Consider the following 27475-nt stretch of genomic DNA (forward strand, 5'->3'; position numbering starts at 1 on the left):
TAAAGTGGACACAGGAATTGTATGAAATTGTTAGGTGAGACAGTGAAATTGAGGGACATTTACCCAAATTAACCATTTTTTAAAAACAATTGATATCCAATATTCTCAGTGGTGATCATTCGGGCGACCAGGTATCAGTGTGGACCACTCCTGCTTCGTGGCAATTAAACAACGTCTTTAGCATTTAGGGGAACACCTGTCCTCTGCTCCATGTAAAGTATGCCTACATATCTTCCAAAAGGCATTCCAATTATTAGAATATCATTTCAAACCTAAGCGAGACCATACCTAGACCACTTTATGCCACTGATCATCAGATCTTCATTACCTGTCAGAAAATCGATTTCTGCTCATCCCGATCCTGTCATATTCACAAAGATCACCATTTGTGATAAATACATGCAGTATAATGCAGTTTGTTCCAGTCTGCAAAGCGTGAACAGAGGCCTGAGTAGTCTTGCAGGCTGCCGCTGACAGGGCAGGGTGGAGAGACGCGCGGAGAATAGTCTGGTGGTGTTTACCTTGAGCCAGCTTTCTTGAAATCCATTTTAATCACTCAAAAGATGAAAAGAGTGCTATGAGCCAAAACTGTGTAGCAAACTTGAATAAATCATATTTCTATGTATTAGCTTGTTACAAAAGTAATTACGGTTTAACATTGAACTTTGCTGGTTGATATTGGAATATATTCTTAAATATTATAAACATTATATAGATACTAAGTATCTAAATCATAAAGGTTTTATATAAATGAAAATAATGTTTAGGGCATGATATTAAATGGAACAAATGGGATAATATACCATTTACAACTACACCTGTGTTATGGAAACACAGAAATGAGGTACAGAAATCTTGAACCTGGGATTCTGGGAGCCATCAGAGAACTAGGGTGGGAGACACCCCAAGGCAAGGGTGGGGGGAGGAGAGAAGGGGACCTGGAAGCAAGCGCTCAGTCCCTCCACCCTTCAGGCTACGGGCTGTGCCATTTTAACCCCTTCAAGTCACACTCTTCTCTAAGATGAGACTAATGCTTCCAATCACAAAAGGTTGTTGAGTGAACTCAGCAGTAATGCATATAAAAAGCATAGCATAAATGTCTAGCCATACAGTAAGTACTCAAAACAAAAAGTCTGTTACAATCGTTATCATGTAAACAGGTCAAAACCATCATAATTGTATTAAGATGGTGGAATATTACAGGGAAAGTTTTCTATTTTGTAAACATTTTACAATTTTGTCTTACCTTGATGATGTGAAACATTTTACAAATGTAAAGGTCTGTGAGGAACATAGAGTTATTTTTTGTATTTAGAAAACTGCAATGATTCTTTCTGTGTATTTGTGGATATTCTCCATCATGGAATTGATCATAGCAAGGAAAGTGATCAAATGGGGGAATGAAGCGTTTTATCGTCACAGATATGTAACACGTAAGTATTTCATTTATCTGGTGAATTAGGAAGTACTGGCTTCTGTTATGAACCCATCAAGGGGATTAAGGTTTCAGCAGGAATTGTTTGACTTCGTGTTGTCTCTGAATAGTGAATATGAGCTGCAGCTTTCTGGATTCCATATGTCTATAGAGCAATGAAGATGAACAGTTCTCTTCAGATAAAATTTTAGGATTGGGGTGTATGTGTCTGTATCTTCATGAGAAAGTAGAGTAGGAGATGCATCCTTTTCTGCCTGGAGTCTGTTTTATTTGAAGTATAATCCTAAGGACAGTGATCCGCTGGCTGTGTGACCTCTAATTATCAAGTAAAGTTTAGATCCCTGAGAGGCGGGCACCTCAGAGCAGAAGGAAGATACGAGGGGAGAAGTAGGCAGTAACAGGTCCCTTTATCAAACACAGCAGGTCCTGGGAAAATAATGATACCAGATTATTCATCTGTCTGCTCCAGTATCTCCTGGGGATCGGCCAACAGCAGCCTTGGCATTCAGACTCATTCACAACTCACAGAAAGTATGTCAGCCTTCGATAGGAGAGAAGGAATGGAAATAATGAGCTCAAATTACCTGAGGGTAGAGCAAGACAACCTCAGGTCAGAGCTGTGGACTGGCAGCTGGGAAAGCTGCAAGCCCTGGCTGGTCAACATTCACAAAGCTCTGCTCTGACGGGACAGTTGGGATTTGCATGATGCATTTTAAAATAACCCTAAATAAAGGAAAGCCTCTCAGAAGGATATCTAGCATATGGCTGGATACCTACCAATAGTGAGGCTAAAGATTTAGGTAACATTTTAAAGGCATCAGCTACCAAGAAACCTGGACATGGAACAACAGACTGGTTCCAAATCAGGAAAAGAGTGCATCAAGGCGGTATATTGTCACCCTGCTTATTTATCTTATATGCAGAGTACATCATCTGAAATGCTGGGCTGGATGAAGCACAAGCTGGAATCAAGATTGCCAGGAGAAATATCAATAACCTCAGATATGCAGATGACACCACCCTTATGGCAGAAAGTGAAGAAGTAAAGAGCCTCTTGATGAAAGTGAAAGAGAAGAGTGAAGAAGTTGGCTTAAAACTCAACATTCAGAAAACTAAGATCATGGCATCTGGTCCCATCACTTCATGGCAAATAGATGGGGAAAAAATGGAAACAGTGTCAGACTTTATTTTGGGGGGCTCCAAAATCACTGCAGATGGTGACTGCAGCCATGAAATTAAAAGATGCTTGCTCCTTGCAAGAAAAGCTGTGACAACCTAGACAGCATATTAAAAAGCAGAGACATTACTTTGCCAACAAAAGTCCATCTAGTCAAAGCTATGGTTTTTCCAGTAGTCATGTGTGGATGTGAGAGTTGGACTATAGAGAAGGCTGAGTGTGAAAGAATTGATGCTTTTGAACTGTGGTGTTGGAGAAGACTCTTGAGAGTCCCTTGGACTGCAAGGACATCCAACCAGTCCATCTTAAAGGAGGTCAGTCCTGGGTGTTCATTGGAAGGACTGATGTTGAAGCTGAAACTTCAATACTTTGGCCACCTGATGGAAAGAACTGACTCACTGGAAAAGACCCTGATGCTGGGAAAGATTGAGGGCAGGAGGAGAAGGGGACGACAGAGGATGAGATGGCTGGATGGCGTCACTGACTTGATGGACATGCGTCTGAGTGAACTCCGGGAGTTGAGCTGGACACGACTGAGGGACTGAACTGAACTGAACTGACCAAGAGACCAAGACCTCTAAGCTCTGTATTTTGGGGGATGAAATTCAGTCCACATGCTGAGATAAAATATATCTGGGGCCGTAGTAATAAAGATACAGCCTCAGAACAGGAAGGAGAAGAAGGAAATAGCTGAGCCCCTACCCAAGAAAACAAATGCCGACATCTGATCGTTTCAGTTCCCTGCACACATTTACCTAGTGTATCAGGTTAGTTCAGAATGGAAATTATTTAATTTTGAAAACCTTCATAAGGAGAAGAAAAACCTAACCAGGGCGGGGAGCTTGGTGAGGCTGAAATGCAGTATTGGAGAGAAGGGGTGAGAGGCATGGACCCAGCAGCTGCTGCTGGGCTGGGTCCCAGGTCCTCAGGCTGTGAGTGATGCTGGCTGAAGCTGGAATCGTGGGGCGTGGAGAAGAGGAAGACAGGAGTGAGAGATGCTGAGACAGTAACACAAGAATCCTCTCTCACCCATGCAATCAAACGGGTGATGGGAGGTGCTCCATTTTTCTTTAAGTGAAAATGTTTCACCATACAGCCTTGTATAAGATCACACTGCACGACATGTGGGTTTGAAACACTTGTGTGTTGTCATATGATCGCCATTATGGTGACTGTTAGCACCTCTATCGTGCCACGTAATTATCATTTCTCTTTGTGATCGGCGTAAGTAAGATCTAGTCTCTTCATAAGTTTGACGATTAGGATGTAATACTGTTGTCGTATTCAGTGCGCCGGGCCAAAGTTTGCGAGCTGATTTCAGTCCCTGGGTCCCTAGGTCTTGACCCTCTTTCGGAGAGCTGGTTTATGGGAAGGAGAGAACCAACAGACCGTGGAATGTGAGGAACAAGGGAGAGTCATCAAGAAAATTCCGAATGGAAAAGTACGTTTTGTGACCGTTTACGCTTCCACCACAACAGATGCCAGTGGAACAGGTGCGGCTTTGTGCTGACTACAGGGAAGCGGTCAAGCGCTTTCCATCCATTCTAAATCCTTTTATTGCGTAGTAACCATGAAGCGTAGCATTAAGTTCTTAATACTTTAAATTTGATTTGTCTGACCAGAAAAAATAAACATCCTTGTGTGTCTGGTGTAGAGGTTTAGTGTTTATAAAGCATGGTCACTGGTTTTGAACCTAAAAGAAAAGGAAAACATCAAAAGCAAAATGTGTTGATTCCTGAGGGGAGAAACCTTCAACGGTGCAACTCCCATCCACATCCCTTCCAGGATGACCTCCAAAATCCTGTAGTCCTACATAGACAGTCCTCTCTAATCCATTTTTCAGATGTGAGCCTATCTGTTCAGAGACGAGATGACTCAGGAAGAGGCTTCGAGTCTCTGAGAGTCCAAGTGAGAACTGCCGTTTTTAGTCAAGAACAAGCCAAGAAGAACAGAGATGAGTTAGATTTACTTGACATGACTGAGTCCTCCCTGTGGGTCCCCCGCATGCCGTGTCTCTGAATCACCATACAAGGTATTTAACTGGGAAGAACTTGAGAAGTTATTTAGTAGGAAAATTCAATGACTTAGATTAAGACCATTTCTTAAAATGTATTAACAATCAATCCACTAACACTTTGCTTATCAGGTCCTTGATACAAGAAGTTCCTTTCATTACATACTAAAGAACAGAACCATCAGGGCCTCGGTCCAGAGTGAAAAAGTTTAATGGCGAATGAAGAACATCAAGTTTGTCCCATTGTTTCTTTTTCCCCATCCTGTAAAATGGGTGACTCGGTTTGTATTCTCTGTGGGGGATGTTGAATGTAGTTTTCTCAGTTTGGATCTGGTCATCTTGAGTTAAAGAGTTCTTTAATCCAGGAAAACCCAGTAACCCACAGCCTGGACCTTCCTTCCCCAGCAGAGATCCCAGAGCAAAAAGAAGCAAACCTATCTGAAAGTCATACACTTAGAAGACACCACCGGATTCCAAAGGAAGGAGGAGAAAGTGAGTGGACATCTTTGAGGAGCAAACCCTGGCAAGACCAGGAAGGGGGAACGCAACTGGTGAAGATCCCCGTGACCCTTGGGGCTAGTCGGGGACATCAGAGCTTCCCTGTTTCCAGACCTGAGGTCCCGTGGATCACAATACAGGGGGGAAACTCCTGAGCCGCCCTCAGTGGATCCTTCACCCACCAGACGAGACTGCAGAAACCCAGCTTGCTCTGGCAAGTGACCTTGACCAAGGAACACATGTGAAAGCATGGTCAAAGCGGTATTGTCGAGTGGTAAGATGAGGATTTTATACACATATGTACATCCCTGAGGAAAACTAATATAAATACTTACATAGGAAACTAAATCCACATTAGTCTATGACTGAGAGCTAGCTTCTTGAACCTCAATATTGGGAAAAGGGAAATGAAGACTTTTCGTAGCATGACAGAAAAACGTTACAAATTTGGAGAAAAATAAACATAACAGAAACTTCCACCTTGAAGTCATTCCCTCAGGATAATACTGAGCATGTTCATACTTAACACTGATGTGAATTTCATGCTTGCTAGGCATCTAGCTTAGTAACTCCTCCCAGTGTTCTTAGCCTGATACGCATTGTTAGCTGTCAGATGGTTCTTGCCCTACACCTTCCCCAAACCAGGAGGCAAAACCTCATATCCCTGAAGGCAAAGAATCAACTAACAAAACTGTGTTTTAGATGTTGCAAATCTGAGCTGTGGAGAATTTGTGCTTAAACCGTGATACAGATGAGTCAAGGCTTAGAGATACATTGATCTCCCAACGGGAAGAGAGCCTTCTAAGTAGTATTCCTCTTGTTCTGTGTTATGAAAATCTGTGTGGGGAGCAGGAATTCATTTTCCCTTGTGGGTTGCTCTGGGGAGGAAAACAGTCCCAAGTCTGTGTTTTATTGAATACTCAGGATTCGGAGATCCACTAATGATCCCAAGTGTCACACACACTCATGACCAGGTGGACTGGCAACAAAGCACCAGTTTAGCCACAGACTCTTGAAAAAGACTTTCTTCAGCCTGCAAAGACAGTGGCAACAACCTTAATGCTCTGATGGCTTAGAGCCCGCAGTCCCTGAATGCTCTGATGGCTCACACACAGTGGCTGCTGCAAGCACCGGTCAGAGGGAGAGCTTAGAGCCCGCAGTCCCTGATTCTGTTTGCCAGAAATAAGTTGTAAAGAAGCAGAGCTCTTCCAACTCAGAGGGATCGCTGCGCTGAGGCTTGCCTGGCTATGGGGTAGTATATAAAATACGCTTGATTGCCACATGGGAAAAAGAAAGAATGAAAGGGGAAAAAGGCCCCAGGGAGAGGGACAAGTTCAAAATAGGCATAATAATAACAAGATGGAGACAGGGAGGAAGCACAATGTTGATGGGATAAAATTTAAATCCTGACTCGAAATCATTATTTCATTGCTAACGGTAAAATAAGCGAAACTGTAAGACCCCCATAGTCTTGAGCAGTCTTTTTGGGGTCGACGATAGTACTAAACGGGTTTCTGAGTGGTCATTCCTCAGGGAACGTGTGGGAAGTCGCTTAGCTTGCCTTCAGGGAGAAAGCATGTTTCAGTCTTTATCAAGTTAAGACCGCAAGAGACAGTGCCCTCCGGGTTAACATCAAATCCTCTGTTAACAACAGCATAGCCTGCAGTGGGAATTCCTAATAATGGACTTTCACAGCCTTGAGAAATCCCACAGAAATAGCACCTGGAAAAACAGCATGTATTAAGAAAAAATCTCCTTGTTACAAACCCCAAGGCCAGACCCGGAAGGGAGTGTGACTGGGGTCAGGGAAGCACGGACCTTGGAACACCGGGTCGACGCCAGGCGTGAGCGCTGCCTGCTGACTGTTCCAGCCCAGAAGGGAAGGGCCTGGGTAAACACAGATCTGGCCCTGACACTTAGGAGGAGGTGATTAACACGGCAGGTGTCTTAAGAAAGACAAGATCTGAGACAGGCTCATAGTCTGCAATCAGGAACAAAAGCTGGACTGAGCGGACTCTGCACCTCGGTCCAGAAGAGGCTACAGGCCTCCTAGCCCTTTGCACCAGCTTTCCAGCTCTGTCTTCCTTCTCCCCGCTCCCGGGCCATTAGGGCTAACTCCCCCAAGGCAGACAAAGCACTGTGAGGGTCTCGCTTACCCCTACACTGCCCCGGTGAGGGAAAGACTGTTAGGCAGTCAGTGTAGAAGTCAGAGCCTTGGTTCTTTTTTCTAGTTCCCATTGTAATTCTCTCACATAAACGTTTTTGGCTCCACTAGCCTAAAGCTGTGTTTGTTCCAGTTTCCAGGCATTCAGAAGAATGCCTCCCTGGTCTGGAGGGTCATAAAACATTCAGACCCAGTACAATCATTAACTGCTGTTCAGCTTATCATGGAGTGTAAAACTCCAGGTAGACAATTAGCTCCTAGGCTCCAATAGCATATGGACTGAGAACTCCCAGATGTTCAATCTCTATTTAGAAAAGGCAGAGGGACCAGAGAGCAAATTGCCAACATCCACTGGATCATCAGAAAAGCAAGAGAGTCCCATAAAAATAGCTACTTCTGCTTCATTGACTACACTAAAGCCTTTGAGTGTGTGGATCACAAGCAACTGTGGAAAATCTTAAAGATACAGGAAAACCAGACCACCTGACCTGCCTCCTGAGAAATCTGCATACAGGTTAAGAAGAAACACTCAGAACCGGACCTGGAACAACAGATGGGTTCCAAATCGGGAAAGGAGTACGTCAACTGAACTGATGATGTCACAGGTTAGCTTTTTAAGAAACCACCAAAGTGTTTCCCACGCTGGCTGTGCAATTTTACTTCTCCTTGGCCGCGCGTTTCCCCAGATCCTCACTAACACGCGTGATTATCCATCGTTTTCATTCCAGTCTTCCTCAGGGATGTGGTGTGGATTCTCACTGTGGTTTTGATTTGCATTTCTCTGACAACTAATGTCGTTGAGCATCTTTTCATGTTCAGTTCAGTTCAGTTCAGTTGCTCAGTCGTGTCCGACTCTTTGCAGCCCCATGAAATGCAGCATGCCATGCCTCCCTGTCCATCACCAACTCCCAGAGTCCACCCAAACCCACGTCCATTGAGTCGGTGATGCCATTCAACCACCTCATCCTCTGTCGTCCCCTTCTCCTCCTCAACTCAATCGGCTAACTGTGTATCTTTTCAGAGAAATGTCTATTCAAATTCTTTGTCCATTTTATTTGTCAATTCACTGAATTGCAAGTTTTCATACATTTTGTATCCTAGACCTTTGTCAGAGATGTATGACTTTCTTCCAGTCAATGAACTGTCTTCTCACTTGCCTGTGTCCTTTGAAGCACAAAAGGTTTTCATTTTTTATGAAAGTCTGTTGTTCAGTCACTGTGTCTCTTTGCAACCCCACGGACTACAGCATGCCAGGCTCCTCTGTCCTACACAATCTCCCGGAGTTTGCTCAGATTCATGTCCACTCTGTTGGTGATGCTGTCTTTTCCTCTGCCGCCCCCTTCTCTTTTTGCCTTCAAGTTTTCCCAGCATCAGGGTCTTTCCCAATGAGTCAGCTCTTCAAAGTATAGTGAATATTCAACGTTGACTTCCTTTAGGATGAACTGGTTTGATCTCTTGTGCAGTCCAAGGGACTGTCAAGAGGCTTCTCCAACACCACAGTTTGAGAGAATCAATCCTTTGGCACTCAGCCTTCTTTATGGTCCAACTCTCATGTCTGGAACTACTGGAAAAAACCATAGCTTTGACTATACAGACCTTTGTCGGCACAATAATGTCTCTGCTTTTTAATAAGCTGTCTAGGTTTGCCATAGCTTACCTTCCACGGAGCAAGCATCTTTTAATTTCAGTGTCTGCAGTTGCCGTCCATGTGATTTTGGGGCCCAAGAAAATAAAGTCTGTCGGGGCTTCCGCTTTTTCCTCTTTGATTTGCCATGAAGTGATGGGACCGTTAGCCATGATCTTACTTTTTTAATATTACGTTTCGTCCCAGATTTTCACCCTCGTGGGAAACTGAGGCTGGCCCTCTGGTGAAAGCCCTGGGAAGAGGGTGGGTGCCGGCGTCCCTGCTGCGGGCGCTGTGCCAGTGGGCAGACAGCGACCTTCGTGAGGCAGGAGCCTCAGACCTCACGTCGGGACCCTTCACTCTGTGCACAGGAGAGTCTGGGGGGCATTCCGTCTGGGCGCAGGGACTGACTGCCGGCCCCGCAGGGATGCTGAGGCACTGCTGGTGCCCTCGGGGCCCCGGTGGGTTGTGGGCAGGACTGAACCACAGGCACTCGGTATATAGCCCGGGGGAGGCGGGCGGCACCGGAGCCCTGTCGCCGGGTCCCCGTCCGCCCTCAAACCCCAGCCAGGGTTCAGCACCGTCCACGAGGAGGACTCAGGCTGGAACTGCTGCCCCGCCCCCGACGCCACGGGCTCAGCCTGCTGCGAGAACAGGACACGCGAGCATGAATCCACCGAGCCGCACCCCGGGCCAGCAACGCCTCCTGGTGCCCTGGACCTCAGCGCCCTCGGTGCCGGCTGCCCCCTGGAGTCCACCGGGTCTGGCAGGAGGACCCTCTGAAGGACGGACCACAGGTTCTCTCCTCATCCTGAAACTTTTAATGAAGAATCATGAGCTCCATTACTTTGATAACTGACGGAATCCTGGAAACGTAATTGTATAAGGTCTCCAGGAATTTATCCACTCTGACCATCTTGCAGGAAGCAGAAACTAGGGCTCACCCCAGTAATTTACGCTGTTGGGGTGCTTCCTCCTCTGGGTGTCAGGGCTCAGTGGAGGCTGAGGCAGGATGGGGGCGGGTGCAGGGCCCACCCCACCTGTTTAGTCTGCTCCTGGGCACTCCCCAGCTGCTGTCAGATCCGGAGAGGTGCTCTGGGGCAGGAGGACGATTCCTGGGCCGTGCCCTGGAGTTCCTGACTCAAGAGACGGAGCTTGGGAACTGAAGTTATGAAATCAGCATTCACGTGCACCTTTAAGGAACGGTGTGCTCACAGTCAACCCTGCACCCGAGAAGGGAGGACAGCAGCAGCTCCCAGGCTGGCCAGCGTGGGTCACTACACCCCTGCGTGCTTTCCAGCACTTTCATCTGCACACAGGGCAGCCCCGCGCCCACCCTGAAGCATGAGAACGCAGCTGAGGGTCTCCTGAGGGTCGGCTGGGGGCTGCAAGGCCACGTTCTCACCTCCTATTTGCCCTTTTAATCCGCTTGAAACTAAATAATCTGAGGCACGCCCTAGAGATTCAGGGGTTTTCTTCCCTGGGGCTCTGGCTCCTAGTTCTATCTCTGTGGGGAACCATTTCCCAGTAAGAAAGCTGCCAGATGTGCCCAGAGGCTGGTCAGCGCAGGCGGTGCCCGCAGGTGGGTGCTGCAGCTGGTGGGCGTCACCGCCGCCAGGCAGAGCCGCTCCAGGCCTGGGGAGGGTGGGGGACAGCGTCTTCTCACCCCTCCCCTTCTCCAGCTGACCCCAACACTGGCAGCACCGTCGGGGTCCTGGCCGTCCTGACCCTTATCACAGGGGCATCCGCTGTGCCTACACACGGGGCTACTTCGTCAGCCACGATCAGAGCGGGGAATGCCGGGCCTGTCAGGCATGAGCAGTGTGCCCCGGGCACTGCTGGGGACTGTCGGGCCTCACTCGGCTCTGCTGCTTGGCTTCAGCTGCAAGAACCCAGGGGAGCTGGACAGTTAATGACGTCAGGACAGGTGAGGAGGAGAGGAGGCCTGGAGACCTCTGTCACCAGCAGGGAAGGTGATGTCCCCCAAAAACCCAGCGGGTCCCAGGAGAGAGATGTGCGTGCTCCAGAGGGATCTGGTCCGCAGGTCTCGCTGCCATTCCCGAGCGAGCGAGCACGCTGCGCGGAGTGGGTGGTGTCAGGCTCCCTCCTGCCCACCAGGCCCTGCAGTCATCGGCTGCCTTCTAAGGCCCACTCAGAGTGGCGGGCTCCCGAGTGCCCAGGTCAGCTGGCCCGCCCCGGCCCACCTGATGCCCAACGCTGGCAAGGGCGGACCAGCCCTGCCCGTGTGGTTCACACACCACGTGGGTCCGCCTGGGTAGTGCCAAGGGGGCTGGGAGGGGAAAGGTCCTCTGTGTGGCCCCTCAGCCTGGCTTCCCCAGTTCCGAGCTCTGTGGCTCTGACTCAGAAAACACAGCAGCCTGCTCTCTGGCCTCTAAACGCCCTCTACTTTCTCATGTGGTTCATCAGACCGTCCAGGGGCAAAGGCAGTTCTGAATCGAATCTGCCAACCCCGTTTCCATCTGCTTAAGGACAGTGACCCCCGTTCCCTCTCTGCAGTGAGACAGGGCAGGCTCCGCCTCACCTCCCGGCAGGCTGCTCTGTGGCAGGAGGGGCTTGGGCGGTGGCCCAGCTGACGGGGGTGAAGCGTGAGCCCAAGTCCAGGGCAGTTTCCTGACACTGACGAAGTTCTCGCCACCCGACATGCTGCCTGCTTCGAGGGGCATCAGGGACGCCTTGCAGAGGCCTTTGTTCCTTGCAAGCAGGCGCTCCTGGCCTCAGATGCGCTGCTGTGCTCACACCCGGCTTCACAGAAGGCGCCCTCACGCCTGTGTCACTGGCTCTCACAGGGAAGGACACAGCCATCATTACGTTCAGTGTCGCCACCTCGTATGCTTTGGTGTTTAGTTCAGCACTCGAGACAACGCTGACCTTTCTTTCCTGAGCGTGTGGGCACTCTGCCACGAGGACTGGCAGCAGCAGAGGGCAGCTCCTCGTGGTGCTGGGGGAACGTCTTCTCCGAGTGTGTGACTCGAAAGCACAGCCTGAGACGGCCCTTCCCCCTCAGCTCTGCTCGGTGGGGACAGAGGTGCCCTCTGTCTTGGGGGCAGCTCCGTGATGAGGTGGACTTCATGGACCCTAAAGCCTCTGGCCTGTGCCCCAGCTCTGACAGAGGAGAGGGCAGTGACATGCGTCGGGGAGGTCGCTGCAGACAGAAAAGAAGCCTCGTGAGACTTTACGATGTAGACGTGGCTGGAGCTTGGAGGCCGGCACACCCGCTGCTGTGGCCTTGGCTGCAGTTGAGCCGGGTGCCGCAGACTCGTGCTAACACACCTGCACTCGGTGTCTGTTAAACCTCATTTGTGAAAGCTTTACAAACACAAGTGGGAGCAGGGCCTCTTCACTTGCCTCCTCCTTGCGTCGTGTCAGGTGTGCCCTGGGTCTGAAGCGCCGGACGGGGGCGAGGGCATCCCTCGGGGGCTGCCCTCTGACCCCGCCGTGCACACATGCAGAGTGTGCTGTGAAGACATGTGCACACACAACTGCTCACACAGATGAGCAGGGAAGCCGGGGTTAGGACAGCCTCGACGCTCTCAACCTACCAGCACTCCCCGTGCAGCATGGACAGAAACCCTGTGCTTTTGCTTCTGCAGATCCAGGATGAACCCTGGGCCGACCCTGTTTCTCTCTGCTCGCTCCTGGACAGAGCGCACGCCCACCAGTGTTAAGTGGGCCCGGAACCTAAGGCCCCTGTGCCGCAGGGACACCCCCGGGACTGGACATAAAGCACTGCTCCTGTCACTCTGGTAAGAAACAGAGTTCTCCTAGCAGGGACTGCAGTCTATGCCAAGACCGCTGCTGTGAGGAGGCAGACGGCCTGAAACTTAAAGGTGTGGGTCCCTTTTCCCTAACAGGAGAGATCTGGTTTTATTCTCCTCCAACACTTTGTCAGTTAAATGACTACCAATAAAAACACTGTGCTAAAAACACTCGGAGCTTGGACTCATGCTTAACCTTTGTGCATTGGAAGAAGCTTTAAAAAGTTTGCAATTTAATAACAATAGAAAAAATATTACAGTCTGGATAACAGATACAGGAAGCAGTGTCCTTACTATAAGGAACTGGAAAACAGCTAACAGAAGCAGGACTTCTAAGAGACAACGTTCTGGATTGGGACCAGAATAGAGTTTATTAGAATGAGCTGGATGTTTTTGGATATTTAAGTCCGTATTAAATACGTAAGGCATTTCCCTGGCGTGTTACAGTTCTTAACCAGGTATTGACCAGCCACAGAGGTGAACAGGTGGGTGGTCCCGGGGCTCCAGGTGAGAACTCCCGGGAGAGGTGGTCACTTGGCCCTCTTCTTGGAGGCCTGGCGGCGTGGCCTCCTGGAGGCGCTGCGGTCCTCGCTTCTGGAGGGAGATTTCACGTTCCACTGGGAAGTCTGCGGGGGCCTGTGGGGGAGTGCACACGTCACGTGGGGCCCCAGCCCTCAGATGGGACCGTTCTGGGCAGGGACTGGGGACTTACGGCATGTCGGGCAGTGACAGACACAGAACGTTGTCCCCCTGGCCTGCAGCTCTTGAGCCCCGCCGGCTTCCTGGGGCGCGCCTCCTGCTCCTGCTCTGGAGGGGAAGCGACTGGCCCGGTGACACGATGTAGCTGATTTCCGAGCCAAAAGTGACATTTGGGATGGTCTCTGGAAGGGGGAATGTTCAGTGGAAGGGTAACAAAGGCCTTCAGGGGAGAAGCTGAACAAGAGCAGGCGCACGGTGGGGCCAGGGCCTGCCTCCCTCCCTGGGTTCCCAGCCCTGACGGCCTTCTGAGTGCTGCCGCTCACGGCTCCTCCCCGGCCCCCCGAGGCCCCACTGCACTCAGAGCCCCTCAAGACCCCTGCTCCTGCCGCTCCTCCTGGGCACCCGGAAGATGCCGCCCTGCTGGCTGCCCCCTGCTCACTGCCACCCACCCTCCCACCTGGGCCAACTTGGGCTTTGCATCCCAGCGCGAGCTAAAGTGAGAACCTCTTTCTCTAGAGGGGAGATAGGTACCGCCCTCAGGGGAGTTGCCGGGTTTAAAGCAGGTCACTGGGGATAAGCCCTCACTCGGTGCTCGGTCAGGACAATCTGAGTGCTGAGGACACGGAGCCCCCGCTGTCGTACGCTGGTGGGGCTCCCTCCCCGCCCAGGGCCGTCTGTGTCCAGAGCCCTGTGCGCTCCTCGGCCTGGGCCACACCTGAGAGCGGGTGCTACTGCCCGGGGACGCCCCGCCTGTCCCGTCCCAATTAGCTGTGCTCTCACCACACCCTCCAGACGGCCAGGCTCAATGTGCTCCCTGTGCTGCGACCACTGAGGTCTGGGGAGACCTTCCTGGCCGGGGGTCAGGTCTGCTGGTGCATCCGCAGTGCCACAGGCCTGGGAGCCCCTCCCGCCCCTCACCGCTGCTGTGTGGACTGCGGACAGGGCTCGGAGCCCTTCGCACAGCCCAGCATGGCCAGGTGGCGGCGCCTCTGCAGCTGACTCACCACCAAGGAGGGACCTGCTATCCCACTGCCCCTTGTTCAATTAAATCTAGCGCTGAAAATCCCTCACATCCACTGGCAGCACTTGGAAGGAGCCTCGGTCAGCTGTGCCCAGTCAGCAGCACCATCACAGTCACTCAGGGGCATTCAGTGTGACCACACGCCCCATGGCATGCATGAGGGAACTGTGCTGGGACCCCTGCACACGCAGTACCCGCTGCAGAGTCAGGAGACTTGCTCGTGCCCGCAGACTACTTACGCTCAGGGGTGCTGATCCCTCGTTTTGTTTCGAGGTCAACAGCTCCACTGGACTCCGAGTCAGCTCCACTGGACTCCAGCTCCAAGACCCGCACGGGCACTGGGAGGAAAGGGGACAGCATTACCTCTCCAAAAACCCAAACAGCCCCAGAAACAAAACATGCCAAGGAGAAAAAACATTTGCAAGATACACAGTACACTCAATGTCCCAAATAAAGTTTTTATAAAGAGGTAATCAGAAAGATACACACAAATGATGAGCATGAGAAACCATGGCCTTTCTCACTAGGATTCAAACAAATGAAATTAAAATTTTTGGCCTACAGCTCAGCAGAGAAAATGGGATATGTTATGAACCCGGTTCTCTGTAGGATGTGGACTCTCGTGGGCCAAGGTGGGAATTCTCGTGAAAGGAACAAGAAACCACGGTCTTACACCATCAAAAGTTTAAAAAATACTCGTGGGAATTAATCTTGAAGATCATACACATACAAGACTACATTCCAATGTTCACTGTGACATGATTGGTTTCGGAAAGGTGAAAAATACCTACGTTTTCAGGGACAGGCAGGTTAGCCCTGCTCCATGGCCACCAAGGCCCGAGCGAGGCCGACGAGAGCCCCCGGCCCCTCCCTGCCCAGCGCGGAGACCCGGGACGGCCGCGCGCATGCCCCCCTCCTCCTCGCTCCCCTCCCTGGGCCGCACGCATGCCCTCCTCCCCCCTCCTCCTGCCCCTCGCTGCTGGCGGCGCGCCCGCCCTCCTCTCGCCTGCCCCTCGCTGCCAGCCGCGCTCACACCCTCCTCCTCACGCTCACGCCGTCCTCCTCTCGCCCCTTGCTGGGCCGCGCGCACGCCCCCCTCCACACGCCCCTCGCTGCCAGCCGCGCTCATGCCCCACTCCTCTCGCCCCTCGCTGCCAGCCGCGCTCACACCCTCCTCCTCACGCCCCTCGCTGCCAGCCTCGCTCACGCCGCCCTCTTGCCCCTCGCTGCCAGCCGTGCGCACGCCCCCCTCCTCTCGCCTCTCGCTGCCAGCCGCACTCACGCCGCCCTCCTCTCGCCCCTCGCTGCCAGCCGCGCTCACGCCCCCCTCCTCTCGCCCCTCGCTGCCAGCCGCGCTCACGCCGCCCTCCTCTCGCCCCTCGCTGCCAGCCGCGCGCACGCCCCCCTCCTCACGCCCCTCGCTGCCGGCTGCGTTGGCCTCACCCTGCCCTCCAGACCGTCCACTGTGAGCAGGGCTGCTGGACACCCTCCGACCCCGGGCCTGTCCCAGTGGCTCGTTTAGACGACAGACAGAAGTGCCTGACGGGGACAGGGGAGGGCCCAGGTCTCCTGAGCTCCGGGGCCGCCAGTGGGCGCACACGGGGCTCACCAGGGCTCTCAGGACGACTGTCCGAGGGCAGCGGACCCGTGGTCCGGCTACTGTGCCAGCGGCGCGATTCGACGACCTTCTTGACGGAACTCAGGATGTCCATGGTGCTCGCCGACACGGGCCTGTTGGCGCAAAGACACCGTGAGGCACGGAGGCGGACGCGCCCTCCTGCTCCTTGGTCCCCGCCCATGGGTGCCGGGGCCGCCCCTGCAACGAGCTGAGCCGGCGCCACACACCTGTCCTTGGGCACCAGAGACAGGGGTGCGGCCGTGTGCGCAGCGTGGGGCCTGGGCGTGAACGGCTGGTCCGCGGCGGCAGCCACAGGGTCTTTTTCTCGGCAAGCAGGAGCTGGAATTGTTTCCAAGCTCAGAACCTGTCACAGAAAAGAATTAAAGAGCACATCTCCCAGCACTTCGGAGGCCCAGAGGAACTCACTTCAAAACCATGTCAGACCCGGGCTCCCAGCACTGCCTCGCACAGAGCCCATGGGGCTGTCCAGGCTTCCGGGGGAGCAGCCACCCCAAGGAGGGGCTCGGGGAGACTGCGCTCTCTGCCACCAAAGGAGCCAGGACCCCATCAGGGTCAGCGCTGTCTGGGAAGAGGCACACCTCCCTCCCCCACTGGGACGCAGTGACTTTCCAGCAGGGTAGGGGTGACAGGGAAGGCCCTCGCTGACGGTGCCCCCTGAGACAGGAGGCCACCAAGGTGGGTGCGGGGTGACACTGGGCAGATGGGGGCAGGGCCGCCTCCCACCGGCCGCTCTGTGCCCCGCGGCTCCCGGGGCCGCCCGCCTCACCGGCTGCTGCTGCTCAGCCAGCTGCTCCTGGTAGCGCCTCATGTCGTACTCGAGTTCTGCGGCCAGCTGCTTGTCAACTGTGAAGAAGTCCTGGACTTCATCTCCGTAATCCTGCATCACCTCCTAGAATGGACCGCGGCATCCCTGAGCGCCCTGAGCCGGTGCACAGGCTCTTCCCCACAAGCTGATCACGACTAGAACATGGCAGGACGCATGCTCAGAGCAGACGGTTTCCGCTCCACTGACCCACCAGCGAACCTGACGCCTCTCCCCCAGGAAGTGCCAACTGCACCTGTGCTGACCACAGGAGCCTGATCTCCTGGAAGCTTCCTGAACACTTGCGAGGTACCATGGACCCCTAGAACTCTGGCTGGAAGCAGCCCCCATCAGGGCTCAGAACTGTCTGCGGCTGCAGGGCTGTGGGACCTGTCTCAGGAATCCCAGCGGGAGGCTGGCAGGCGGGCAGCACATGGCATCCTGGCTAGACTGGGCACGGGGAGCTGTCCACACCGGCTTTCTCAGGATGCAGCTGAGGCTTGGGGCCATCTGTGCGTCTCCTCATGAAGTGACAGAGGCTGTGAGCACACCAGGGCTAACGTCGAAGGTGGGGACCCAGCCTCTGTGCCGTGAGGAAGAAGCCACTTTTCCTAACTACTGGAGGCAGGGAAGATCTACCTGGCCCAACCACTAGGGAGGAGCCCTCCCAGGCCTCGGGCAACCAGGGGGCTCCCAGGTGCAGGCGAGAACCGCGGGGGCTGCTCCGACAGGGTCCACACAAAGCCGGGCGCACAGCCCTGCTCGAGCGTGCCCAGACGCTAGGTCTCCCTGTCTGCGTGTGTTTCAGGGGGCTACCCAAGATTTTATTCCTTTCTGAGGTTCACCGGGGCAAGGACAGTGTGAGTGACCTAAACTCCTCATTTTCTCCACATTCAGCCTTTCCCACCTTCACTTCTGTAGGATGAAGATGTATTTGAAAACTGTATTCGATGTAATCCTGCCACAGCCCTTCTTGGGAAATAAGGAATCTGAGCATTTTTTGAAGAAGGAAACAGCAGCATAAACGAAAAGGGGAAATGCTGTGTTTCTGCATGACTGAAAGACTCTATAGGAAGGTCTGAGACCTCATTTCTGTGCACTCTTGGTCTGCATGTGTCCCCTCGGGAGCCCAGGGCCAGGAGGCAGAAAGGCTGCTGCTCTGAGCAGCACCCCCAACCGGAACCCAGACACAGAGCTGGGGCAAGCTCCCGTCAGCAACGAGCACCTCAACTTCACCCCCGACTGGAACCCAGACACAGAGCCGGGGCGAGCTCCCGTCAGCGACGAGCACCTCCACTTCACCCCCGACTGGAACCCAGACACAGAGCCGGGGCGAGCTCCCGTCAGCGACGAGCACCTCCACTTCACCCCCGACTGGAACCCAGACACAGAGCCGGGGCGAGCTCCCGTCAGTGATGAGCACCTCCACTTCACCCCATGCAGACTGAACCAAGACGGGGGCCTGTTTGTGGCCGCAGCTGAGAAACTTCAAACCTGAACCTAACGGTCAGTCAGGACACAGACCCAACTCCCCGGGAAAGGCAGAGAGAGCTTCTGGGGGACCAGAGGTCTTCTCTCCCAGTCAAAGGCCAGCCTGGGGCCCTGCTCCAAGCCACACTGGACCCATGGTCAGGACTGTGGGGTCCTGAGTGACCAGTGGGGGCTGGGGGGCGGGGGGCAATCACACAGCCTGAGGCCTCTTACCCTGAGGTAGAGCATGAGTTCTCGCAGAGCTGGGATCTTGTTCTTTTCTAGGGCAGACTTCAGGGAGGCGATAATTGGAATAATCATTTCTATTAAATTCCTCTTTTGAACCTGTGGTAACAAAAGAAGGCTGTTTCAGATGCATGAAGTTCTGAAAGACAAACGTGTTCCCTTCACCTAGTTCTTGCATGGCCCATCTCGAGCATGATGTCAAGTTTACTTTTTATTTTTGGTGTCATTCTGAAGACTGGAGAGGAAGTTACCTCAGCTGGGGAGACTAGGAAACCATCACTGCAAAATGGTGTAAAGCAGGAGGCAGACACGTACTAGTCTTATTCCTAAACAAGAAGAAAGAACTAGAAATACAGTAGAGCCTTGACCAGCCCCGTCTGTAAGTACAGAGCCTCACCTGTGTGGGAAGGAAGGAGCTGGCACCCCCACCCCCTGCCTGCTCAAGGGTCAACTGAATGAAGGACTGAAAACGAGCTCCCAGCCTTCCCACGAGCCCATCACACAGCCCGGCTGCACCCCGGGCTCCTCCACGAGATGAGAGGGGGCTCGGCCCTGCCGCACGAGCACACCCGTGTCCCTGCATGTGGGGTGGCACGGGAGGGGCTGGGCCTGGAGAGGGTGTGGGTCCCTCTCTGAATCTCTGCACACAGGGGAAGATCTGCCGGGTAGTCACATACTGCCTTTACCAAGAATGAGCGCCAAGCACAGATGTCTGCGGCAAATCTCTGAGAAGTAGACACAACGCACTGCACTGGCCCACGCACGCCAGACTGTCCTTCAGAACCTGAAGATCATTCTTTTCTCATTTAAAGTCACTAGTATATATGAAGACAATGGCACCCCACGCCAGTACTCTTGCCTGGAGAATCCCAGGGACGGGGGAGCCTGGTGGGCTGCCGTGTACGGGGTCACACAGAGTCGGACACGACTGAAGCGACTTAGCAGCAGCAGCAGCGGTATATGTTATTTACTTGTAATCCACTCATTTCTAAAGACTTACCAGAGTTCTTGAAACAGGAGGACCAAGACTAAAATAATTTAATAAAGATGAGTCTGAGTAGAGGCTAAGTTAGGGAGAGCCTTAAAAAGTGGCTTAAACGCATTCACTCCACAAACACCATCCAATACCTTCTCTGCACTGGCACCAGGCTAACCTCCCAGGCGACAGAAACGGGGCCAAGAGCTCACGCCTCCAGCTACTTCCAGACAGGCTGTGTGTCACAACATGAGACTGGCAAGGTGTGAGGGCCGTGGGAGTGCCCGGGAGTGAAGGGGCAGGGCAGGGTGTGTGTCTGGGGGACTCTGGTTGGGCAGGCAGCACAGGGAAGGCTGGGTGGGGAAAGGCCCCGCAGGTGGAGGCGTGGCCCCTCGGAGACCAGAGCCAGTGGGCTGCAGGGTGGGGGGCTGTGGGCCAGGGCGCACATGGGCATCTAGAATTTACCCAGAAGGTGACAGGACACCTCCCACCCACTTACTAAAGATATCGTCAGTGGGTGTAACGTGCACAGACACAACACCAGGGCCAGGCACACGCGAGCCACCGGAGCCACAGGCGCAGGCAGAGAAGAGCCCCGAGCAGGGTGGGTGTTCAGGTGAGGCTGGAGGGGGCCTCAGGAGAGCCCGGGACAGGGCATCCGGCCCTCTGGGAGCAACACACTCACCTGCGACAGGAGCTTCTTCTGCGACTCCTGCAGGGCCGCTCTGGCAGGGGCCAGCTCCTCCTCCTCCCCCAGCTGGTCCCTGTCTGCTCTGGCCCTGAGCACCTGCAGCCTGATCTCCTTCGAGCTGAGCACTTCAAACGTGTCCGAGAGCAGCTCGCTGGCTTCCATGTCCAGGGGCAGGTCGCCGTCAGCGAAGCAGGCTGGAGGAAGCAGAGGCGGACCCTGAGAACTGCTGCCCACAGTCAGGGCGGGTGGTGCTGGGCATGGATTGGGGGCAGTGGCCTGCCGGCCTGAGGGCAGGGCTGATGGCTGAGGGCGACGGGGTCAGGACGTTAGGATTGGGACGTCAGGCGGATGGCAAAGGGCGCCAGGGTTAGGATGTCGGGCCGATGGCCTAGGACACCAGGGTCAGGACATCAGGCCAACGGCGGAGGGCATCGGGATCAGGATGTTGGGTTGACAGCCGAGGGCGTCGGGGTCAGGACGTCCGGGTCAGGACGTCAGACCGATGGCTGAGGGCGTCGGGGTCAGGATGTCGGGTCGACAGCCGAGGGCATTGGGGTTAGGACGTCCAGGTCAGGACATCGGGCCGATGGCCTAGGACACCAGGGTCAGGACATCGGGCCAACGGCGGAGGGCGTGGGGATCAGGACGTCGGGCCGAGGGCGTCGGGGTCAGGACGTCATGCTGATGGCTGAGGGTGTCAGGGTCGGGACGTCGGGATTGGGACGTCAGGCGGACGGCAGAGGGTGCCAGGGTCAGGACGTCAGGCCAACGGCCGAAGGCTTCGGGGTCGGGACGTCGGGCCGACGGCCGAGGACACCGGGGCCCCTGGGCTGCAGGGCGGCTGGGCCCCCAGCTACTCAGCAGTTCCCTCCACACGCTTTATCCCCCCTCTGCCCGGTCCTACCCAGGACGTTTTCAAAGATTCTGGAAGTGATGTTGAACCGCTGCTCGTCCGTGAAGTGTTCCAAGAGGAACTTGTATATCCTCATCCTTCTCTCCCTGTTCTTACCCCCCTTCAGGGAGAAGAGCCGCTTCTCTCTGGGACAGAGCAGGACCGTCTCAGCACAGCCCCTCGGCGAGGCTGGACGCCCTCTCTCCCCTGGGCCACCCGCCAGGGGCCGCCGTGCCTGGTGGTGATGCTGCCCCCGGGCCCTCCGCACCACCCCCGCCTCGGCACTGACCTGTCTGACTGGGGGAACCTATTGAAACTTTCGTGCTTCTCATAGCCGGTGAAATGGAAGATGCATTCAATGAAGTGCTGGTAGAATATGGTCGGGTTCCTCTTCAGGAGCAGATGCACCAGGCAGACCTCCCCGGTGCTGCGGAGAAGGGACGGGGCCGGGTGACGCCGCGGACGCCTCGCAGGCCCCCAGGAGCCTTCCCGCAGAGGCCACGATGGGGGGCACCGGCTCTCCGGCACACGCGGCTCCGGGGCCGGGCCTGCCCTGTGAACCCAGGCTCCCCAGCTGTGCTTGCAAGCTCACCACCCACCGTCAGTCAGCCACACCTGTCACGCAGGAGCCCCCTAAGCTGCCCCTTCAGGTGGACCTGCCGGCCATGATCACCCGAGGCCTCCTGCCTCAGCCTGAGCTCTCCTGAGGGCCAACACGAAACCCACGAGTGGGCAGACAGGACCGTCCACAGGCGGCCACCGCTCAAGCCAGGCGGCAAGGGGCCACAGGGCAGCACCCACAGCCCCCCGAGCAGATGCTCGAGGACAGGGCGGGCGTCCAGGCCGGGCCAACCCGGGCGTGGGCTGGCTCTGACTCAGTGCCCCACCAGACCCACATTTCCTCACACCTTGAGCTGACTGCAATCTCCGGCTGCCAGGAGCCCGTCCCCCAGGGGAAGGACGGGAGACAAGTCTGAACGCGCTGCTCTTGGCCGTGGGATGCACAAGACCCCCGACAGCCCTCCCGGCAGCTCTCCTCCAGGCTCAGGACGTGGTCAGTCTGCTCAGAGCTCACACCGCAGCCAGTCAGAGATGGCCACTCAGAGACCTCAACAGGGCAGTGACCTGCTGCCAACGGCGACCTCGGACTGTTCACCGGATGCACCCTCGAGCACACAACTGCTAAAGCGCCATCTGCTCAGGGGAATCCCCGGGGAGGAGGCCTGCCAATTCGAGTCAGATCCCTGGGTCGGGAAGATCCCCTGGAGAAGGGCATGGCAACCCACTCCAGTATTCTGGCCTGGAGAATCCCATGGACAGAGGAGCCTGACGGACTGCAGTCCACGGGGTCACACAGAGCAGGACAAGACTGAGCGACTTGGACTTTCAGATGTTCAACGTCAGATGCTGGTGCATTTGCTTTAGGTCAAGAGTAGGTACAGGCAGGGACACACGGGCAAGCACCCTGGGGAATCACCGGCTTAACCAGCTGAACGAGTCAACTCCACAGGAATGTAAACGACACTCGGGGTCTGGACACAGGCGGAGGGCAGGTCCAGAGCAGAGAGGACGCCCAGCCGCACAGACAGGCCCACAGGGAGAGACTCGCCTTGAGCGCACGAGGACACACACAGCCCGCCAGCCTGACCGACTCGCCAAGAGGGGCTGTGTGGCATCTGTCAGCTGAAAAGTCACACGAAACCAGCGTCCTCCATGGTGCCCATGGGGGCCGGCCCCTTCTCCTGCCCTTCTCACCCCCAGGACCCTGAACTGGGACCACACACAACACACCACCAAGTCAGGGACACTGCAGACGTCACACATCAGAACCACCTCATGTGAAAAAGAGAGCAAAGGGCAGTCATCCCGAGGAGAACTAAGAATCCAAATCTCCGCTTCATCAGCCCGACAGGCTCAAGGGGCAAGCAGCGTGGTCACTTCCTTCTTAGATCAAGCAGAAAACACACACGTCCCTCTTCTTTCAGATGTCTTCCTACACACATGGTACTCTGAAGCTGGTATCCGCTTGGTGGAGGCCACATGGATGACTCAGAGTCCTGACCTGGACGCCCTTGGGCTGGGACGGGGATGGACCCCTGGCCCGCACTGACCCCCGCCCTGCACTGACCGCCACTGTGAGCAGATGGGGATGGAGCCCTGCCCCGTGCTGACCTCGGCCGTGAGCGGGATGGACCTTCGCCCTGCACTGACCACCACTGTGAGCAGATGGGGATGGACCCCAGCCCCGCGCTGACCGCCACCATGAGCAGATGGGGATGGACCCCCGCCCCTCGCTGACTGCGGCCGTGAGCGGGATGGACCCTCGCACCGCACTGACCACCACCGTGAGCAGATGGGGATGGACCCCAGCCCCGCGCTGACCGCCACTGTGAGCAGATGGGGATGGACCCCTGCCCCGCGCTGACCGCGGCCAAGATAGGGATGAATCTCCTCCCTGCGCTGACCGTGGCCGTGATGGGGTTGGACCCCTGCCCCGCACTGGCTGCCGCCCCGCGCTGACCACCGCCATGATGGGGATGGAGCCCTGCCCCCGCGCTGACCGCCGCCCAGCGCTGACCCCCGCCCATGCTGACCACGGCCGTGAGCGGGACCCACGGCCCTGCCTCTCAGCCCTCCCTGCTGTCACCTGAGCTCACGTCCCAGGTCTGCTTTGCCGCCTGTATCTTGTCATGTGCGCTGTGGTCCTGCTCCCACAACATGCTGACCGCTCCCCATTCCGTCCCTCCTCTTCTCAGCAAGCGGGCTGTCCTTCAAGGACCCAGGGAATGAGGCCCACCCTCCGCCTCAATCATTTTCACTCACTGACTCATCCAGTGTCCCCTGAGTGTCTCCTTGGCCTCAGGCCGTCTGAGACAGGAAGGATGCCAGTAAACAAGAACACCCCCGACTCCAGGATGCCTGTGTCGCATCAGGTGGGCAGATGTTATCAAAACCACACAGAATGTGTTGACAAAAGTGATCTGAAGCAAAAGGTGGCTGGGAGGGCGTGGGGGAAAGGGAGGGGGCCAGCTGCTGGGGAGAACCCATGTCCTCCCCTAGGGTCACCAGGTTCAGCCTTTCCTCTGGCCACTCCTGAACGTATCTGTTTCACCCTCACCTGCTTGCTAAGTGCTTCCTGATTTTCTCCACTCCAAGCCCCAACATCACTGCTAGGGCATGCATACCAGTATGTGTTCCCCAAATTCCTGCGCTGGAAACCAGGCCCTCAAGGGGGTGCTATCAGGAGGTGAACATCTGGGAGGAGACTGGCCCACAAAGGCCAGGCTCTCGCGAACGGGGTGAGTATCTTATAAACAAAGTCCTGGAGTCCCTCCTCCCTCCCTCCCTCCTCGTGAGGACACGGGCCATGTAGACGGGGGGGGGGGGGGGGTCTGGCTCCCTAGAAACTGCTTTCCTGGTGCCCACCTCAGACTTCCCACCTCCAAGCAGGGAGGGGGCAGGATCTGCTGCTCATCAGCTGCCCAGGCTGTGGGGCTTGCTCCAGGAGCCTGGCCAGCCTGTGACAGTCTCTCAGAGCACCTTCAGTTCCACACAGCCTCCTGTCCTCCCGGCTTCATCGACTCCAGGGACCCAGACACCGTGACAACACTGGAGCCTCCGCTGAGGTCGACGAGCCGCCCATTGTTCCGACAGCTCTCTGAATCCCTCGTCCCTTCACCTGTCCTGCACGGAGCCCTCCGGATCCTCAGTGGTGCACTTTTCTCCCAAATCGAGCAATCACTGCTTTTCTTTCTTTTCTACGTCACCGGCCCATCACTGCAGTCCCCTTCCAGCCCTGCCTTCCTGCAGAGCTGCAGCATCTGCCCTGCCCCCTGAGAAAGCCGACCTGTTGCCTGGCCATCATCCTGACTGCTGTCTGCAGGGCTCACCTGGTGGGCAGACAGGGTACATCTCATACAAGCTTGTAGCCTCCACACTGGGGGTTTATATTTTAGGACCAATCCAAAATGTCACGCAAGGAAACCACAATCTGAAAAGACACATGCACCCCAGTGTTCACTGTAGTACTGGGCACAGCAGCCGGGACACGGAAGTGACTTAAATGCCCATCAGCAGAGGAACAGATAAAGGTAATGCGGTGCATATATACTATGGAATATTACAGATAACGCGGTGCATGTATACTACGGAATATTACTCAGCCAGAAGGAGGGAATAATGCCACGTGCAACAACATGGACGGACCCGGAGATTGTCACACCAGTGAGGGAGCCAGACACAAAGACAAACACCACGATACCACTCACAGGTGGAGTCTAAAAAGTGCTACAAATGAACTGATTTACAAAAAGAAGAGCCACAGATGGAGAAAACAAACTTATGGCTACCAAGGGGGAAAGGAGGGGAGGGATAAATCGGGAGGTTGGGATTGACATTGGAAAAGACCCTGATGCTGGATCAGGAAAAGACTGAAGGCGGGAGGAGAAGGGCATGACAGAGAATGAGACGGTTGGATGGCATCACCAACTCAGTGGACATGAGTTTGAGTAAACTCCGGGAGCTGGTGATGGAGGGGGATGCCTGGCGTGCTGCAGTCCATGGGGTCGCAAAGAGTCGGACACGCCCGAGCGACTGAACTGAACCGGGACTGACACACACACCACTATGTACAAAACAAGGGCCTGCTGGTAGCGCGGGGAACACGCTGCGTGCTCTTTAATGGCCTGTGTGGGAAAGAGTCTAAAAGAGAGTGGACACACGTACAATCAACGGAGTCGCTTTGCTGTACAGCAGAAACACAACACTGTCAATCAACCATACTCCAATAAAAACTGATTTAAAAAACAGTCATACAATTTTGCTAATGCTGGAATCGTCAGGAAATCCACCTAGACCAAAAGTAAATTCACAGGGTTCTGCCGCTACAGTCTCTTGTGAAGATCTGTCCTAGCAGACACATATGGAAAAATTAACATGTATAAAGGAAGCAGATAGGCCTGACCTTTGGCCTAAAAGTAGATGGACAGGTTAATTTAGCTTTTCAAAGCTCTTCAAATCACGCTCCACATTTTGCCGTGGTTCAAACCAACTCAGAAGGCAGGGCTAAAACGGGCGAGAGGCACTCTGCAGAGACACCTGCCTGTCCTCTAGTGTCCCTCTGGCTTGTGACTTCATCACTGCATGCTCCGCACAGCCATCGAGGCTGTAATGCACATGGGAGGGGCCGGTGCTCTGCGCCCCTCTCTGCTCCTGGGCCCCCACGGCACACGGGGCCTGGGGCTGGCCTGGCCGGAGAAGGTGAGAGGGCACCGCGCAGCGGCCCAACACCTTCCCCACTTACGCAGAGAGAAAGGAAGCGCAGGAGCCTCAGCCTCCGACATGGCTCTAGACATGCTGATCAGCATGCCAGCCTTCTCCTAGCTTGTCAGGTAAATGCTCCTCCTTGCAGAAACATACGCAAAGGAGACCGAACAGAAATTCTTCCATGGAGCCCAGAGTAAACCACTGGTGACGATATTTAGAACAAGTAAAAGTGAAAGTGTTAGTTGCTCAGTCCTGTCCAACTCTTTATGACCCCATGGACTGTAGTCCGCCAGGCTCCTCTGTCCATGGGATCCTCCAGGCAAAAATACTGGAGTGAGTAGCCATTCACTTCTCCAGGGGATCTTCCTGACCCAGGCATCAAACTGGGTCTCCTGCATTTCAGGCTGATACTTTACTGTCTGAGCAACCAGGGAAGACCATTTAGAACCAGAGGGACCCATTATTATATGCTATTTAGAGTTAATGAATTTGTAAAGACCGCTTTTGAACTGTGGGAGGCCCTGCCATTCATTCAACACTCTATTTTCCAATTACAGACTTGCTTTAAACAGCATTATTCATGTAACACAACTGAGGTTAGCAAATTCTGTGAGATCATTCCTCAACCCCTTGAAAAGAAATCTTTAAGAAAATTCCAAAAGGACAAGAATGAACAAGTGGCAAGGCAACTCTCTTTCCTTCTAATACTCAGGAAATACCCATCTCCAAGGAGCCCTGTGAACTGTACACTCTCATTCCACACTGAGCAATTCTTTCTTAACTCCTAGAACGCCCTCCTTAGTTTCTGCACTTAGAGGAAAGTCTGAAGCCTATGCTACTGGACTAGAAGTCGACTGTAAGTCACGCTGTGGGCACAGCTTCTGCTCCAGCAGCTGGCGTGGCCACGGCTCGCCCTGCTCTCATGCCTCTGCTTGGGACGGGCAGCGTCAGCAGGTATGCTTGGGGCTGGGCTTCTCCTGAGGCCACCAGGACCACGGTGCTTTTGTTCTTAAACTTACATGAAAACTAAAGCTTTGTTGTGCAGTTCAGTACTTTAAGAGTTGACTGATTATCTAGCAACTGCCA

The 27475-nt window shown here is 54.5% G+C and overlaps 2 protein-coding genes across 21 annotated transcripts in view; one reads left to right on the forward strand and one right to left on the reverse strand.

Annotated features, from left to right (window-relative positions):
- LOC109568748 (uncharacterized) overlaps positions 1–12859 on the forward strand; it is a 31521-nt gene extending 18662 nt beyond the window's left edge. For 6 of the 17 annotated variants that reach the window (XR_011560604.1, XM_070767524.1, XM_070767529.1 and 3 more), the window contains 4 exons: positions 1316–1433; positions 3949–4105; positions 4456–4644; positions 4759–12859. Coding sequence is in view for 15 of the 17 variants with exons in the window: in XM_070767524.1 (XP_070623625.1) it covers positions 10456–11400 (945 nt within the window). In the remaining 2 variants the exon portion in view is untranslated. The remainder of the gene's footprint in view (positions 1–1315; positions 1434–3948; positions 4106–4455; positions 4645–4758) is intronic. The other 11 variants (XM_070767533.1, XM_070767532.1, XM_070767535.1 and 8 more) reach the window with 7 other exon arrangements.
- A 174-nt stretch (positions 12860–13033) lies between these two features.
- The window catches only part of NCAPD3 (non-SMC condensin II complex subunit D3), a 60630-nt gene continuing 46188 nt past the window's right edge, over positions 13034–27475 (reverse strand). For all 4 annotated transcript variants that reach the window (XM_019975430.2, XM_019975429.2, XM_019975428.2 and 1 more), the window contains exons 25-34: positions 21414–21551; positions 21137–21270; positions 20227–20426; positions 18554–18664; positions 16814–16936; positions 16254–16390; positions 16018–16139; positions 14648–14746; positions 13401–13569; positions 13034–13324 (exon numbers count right to left, since the gene is read on the reverse strand). In XM_019975430.2, the coding sequence (XP_019830989.2) occupies positions 13219–13324; positions 13401–13569; positions 14648–14746; positions 16018–16139; positions 16254–16390; positions 16814–16936; positions 18554–18664; positions 20227–20426; positions 21137–21270; positions 21414–21551 (1339 nt within the window). In that variant the 3' untranslated portion in view covers positions 13034–13218. The remainder of the gene's footprint in view (positions 13325–13400; positions 13570–14647; positions 14747–16017; positions 16140–16253; positions 16391–16813; positions 16937–18553; positions 18665–20226; positions 20427–21136; positions 21271–21413; positions 21552–27475) is intronic.

Source organism: Bos indicus, chromosome 15 (genome assembly GCF_029378745.1).
Source record: "Bos indicus isolate NIAB-ARS_2022 breed Sahiwal x Tharparkar chromosome 15, NIAB-ARS_B.indTharparkar_mat_pri_1.0, whole genome shotgun sequence".
NCBI lineage: Eukaryota > Metazoa > Chordata > Mammalia > Artiodactyla > Bovidae > Bos > Bos indicus.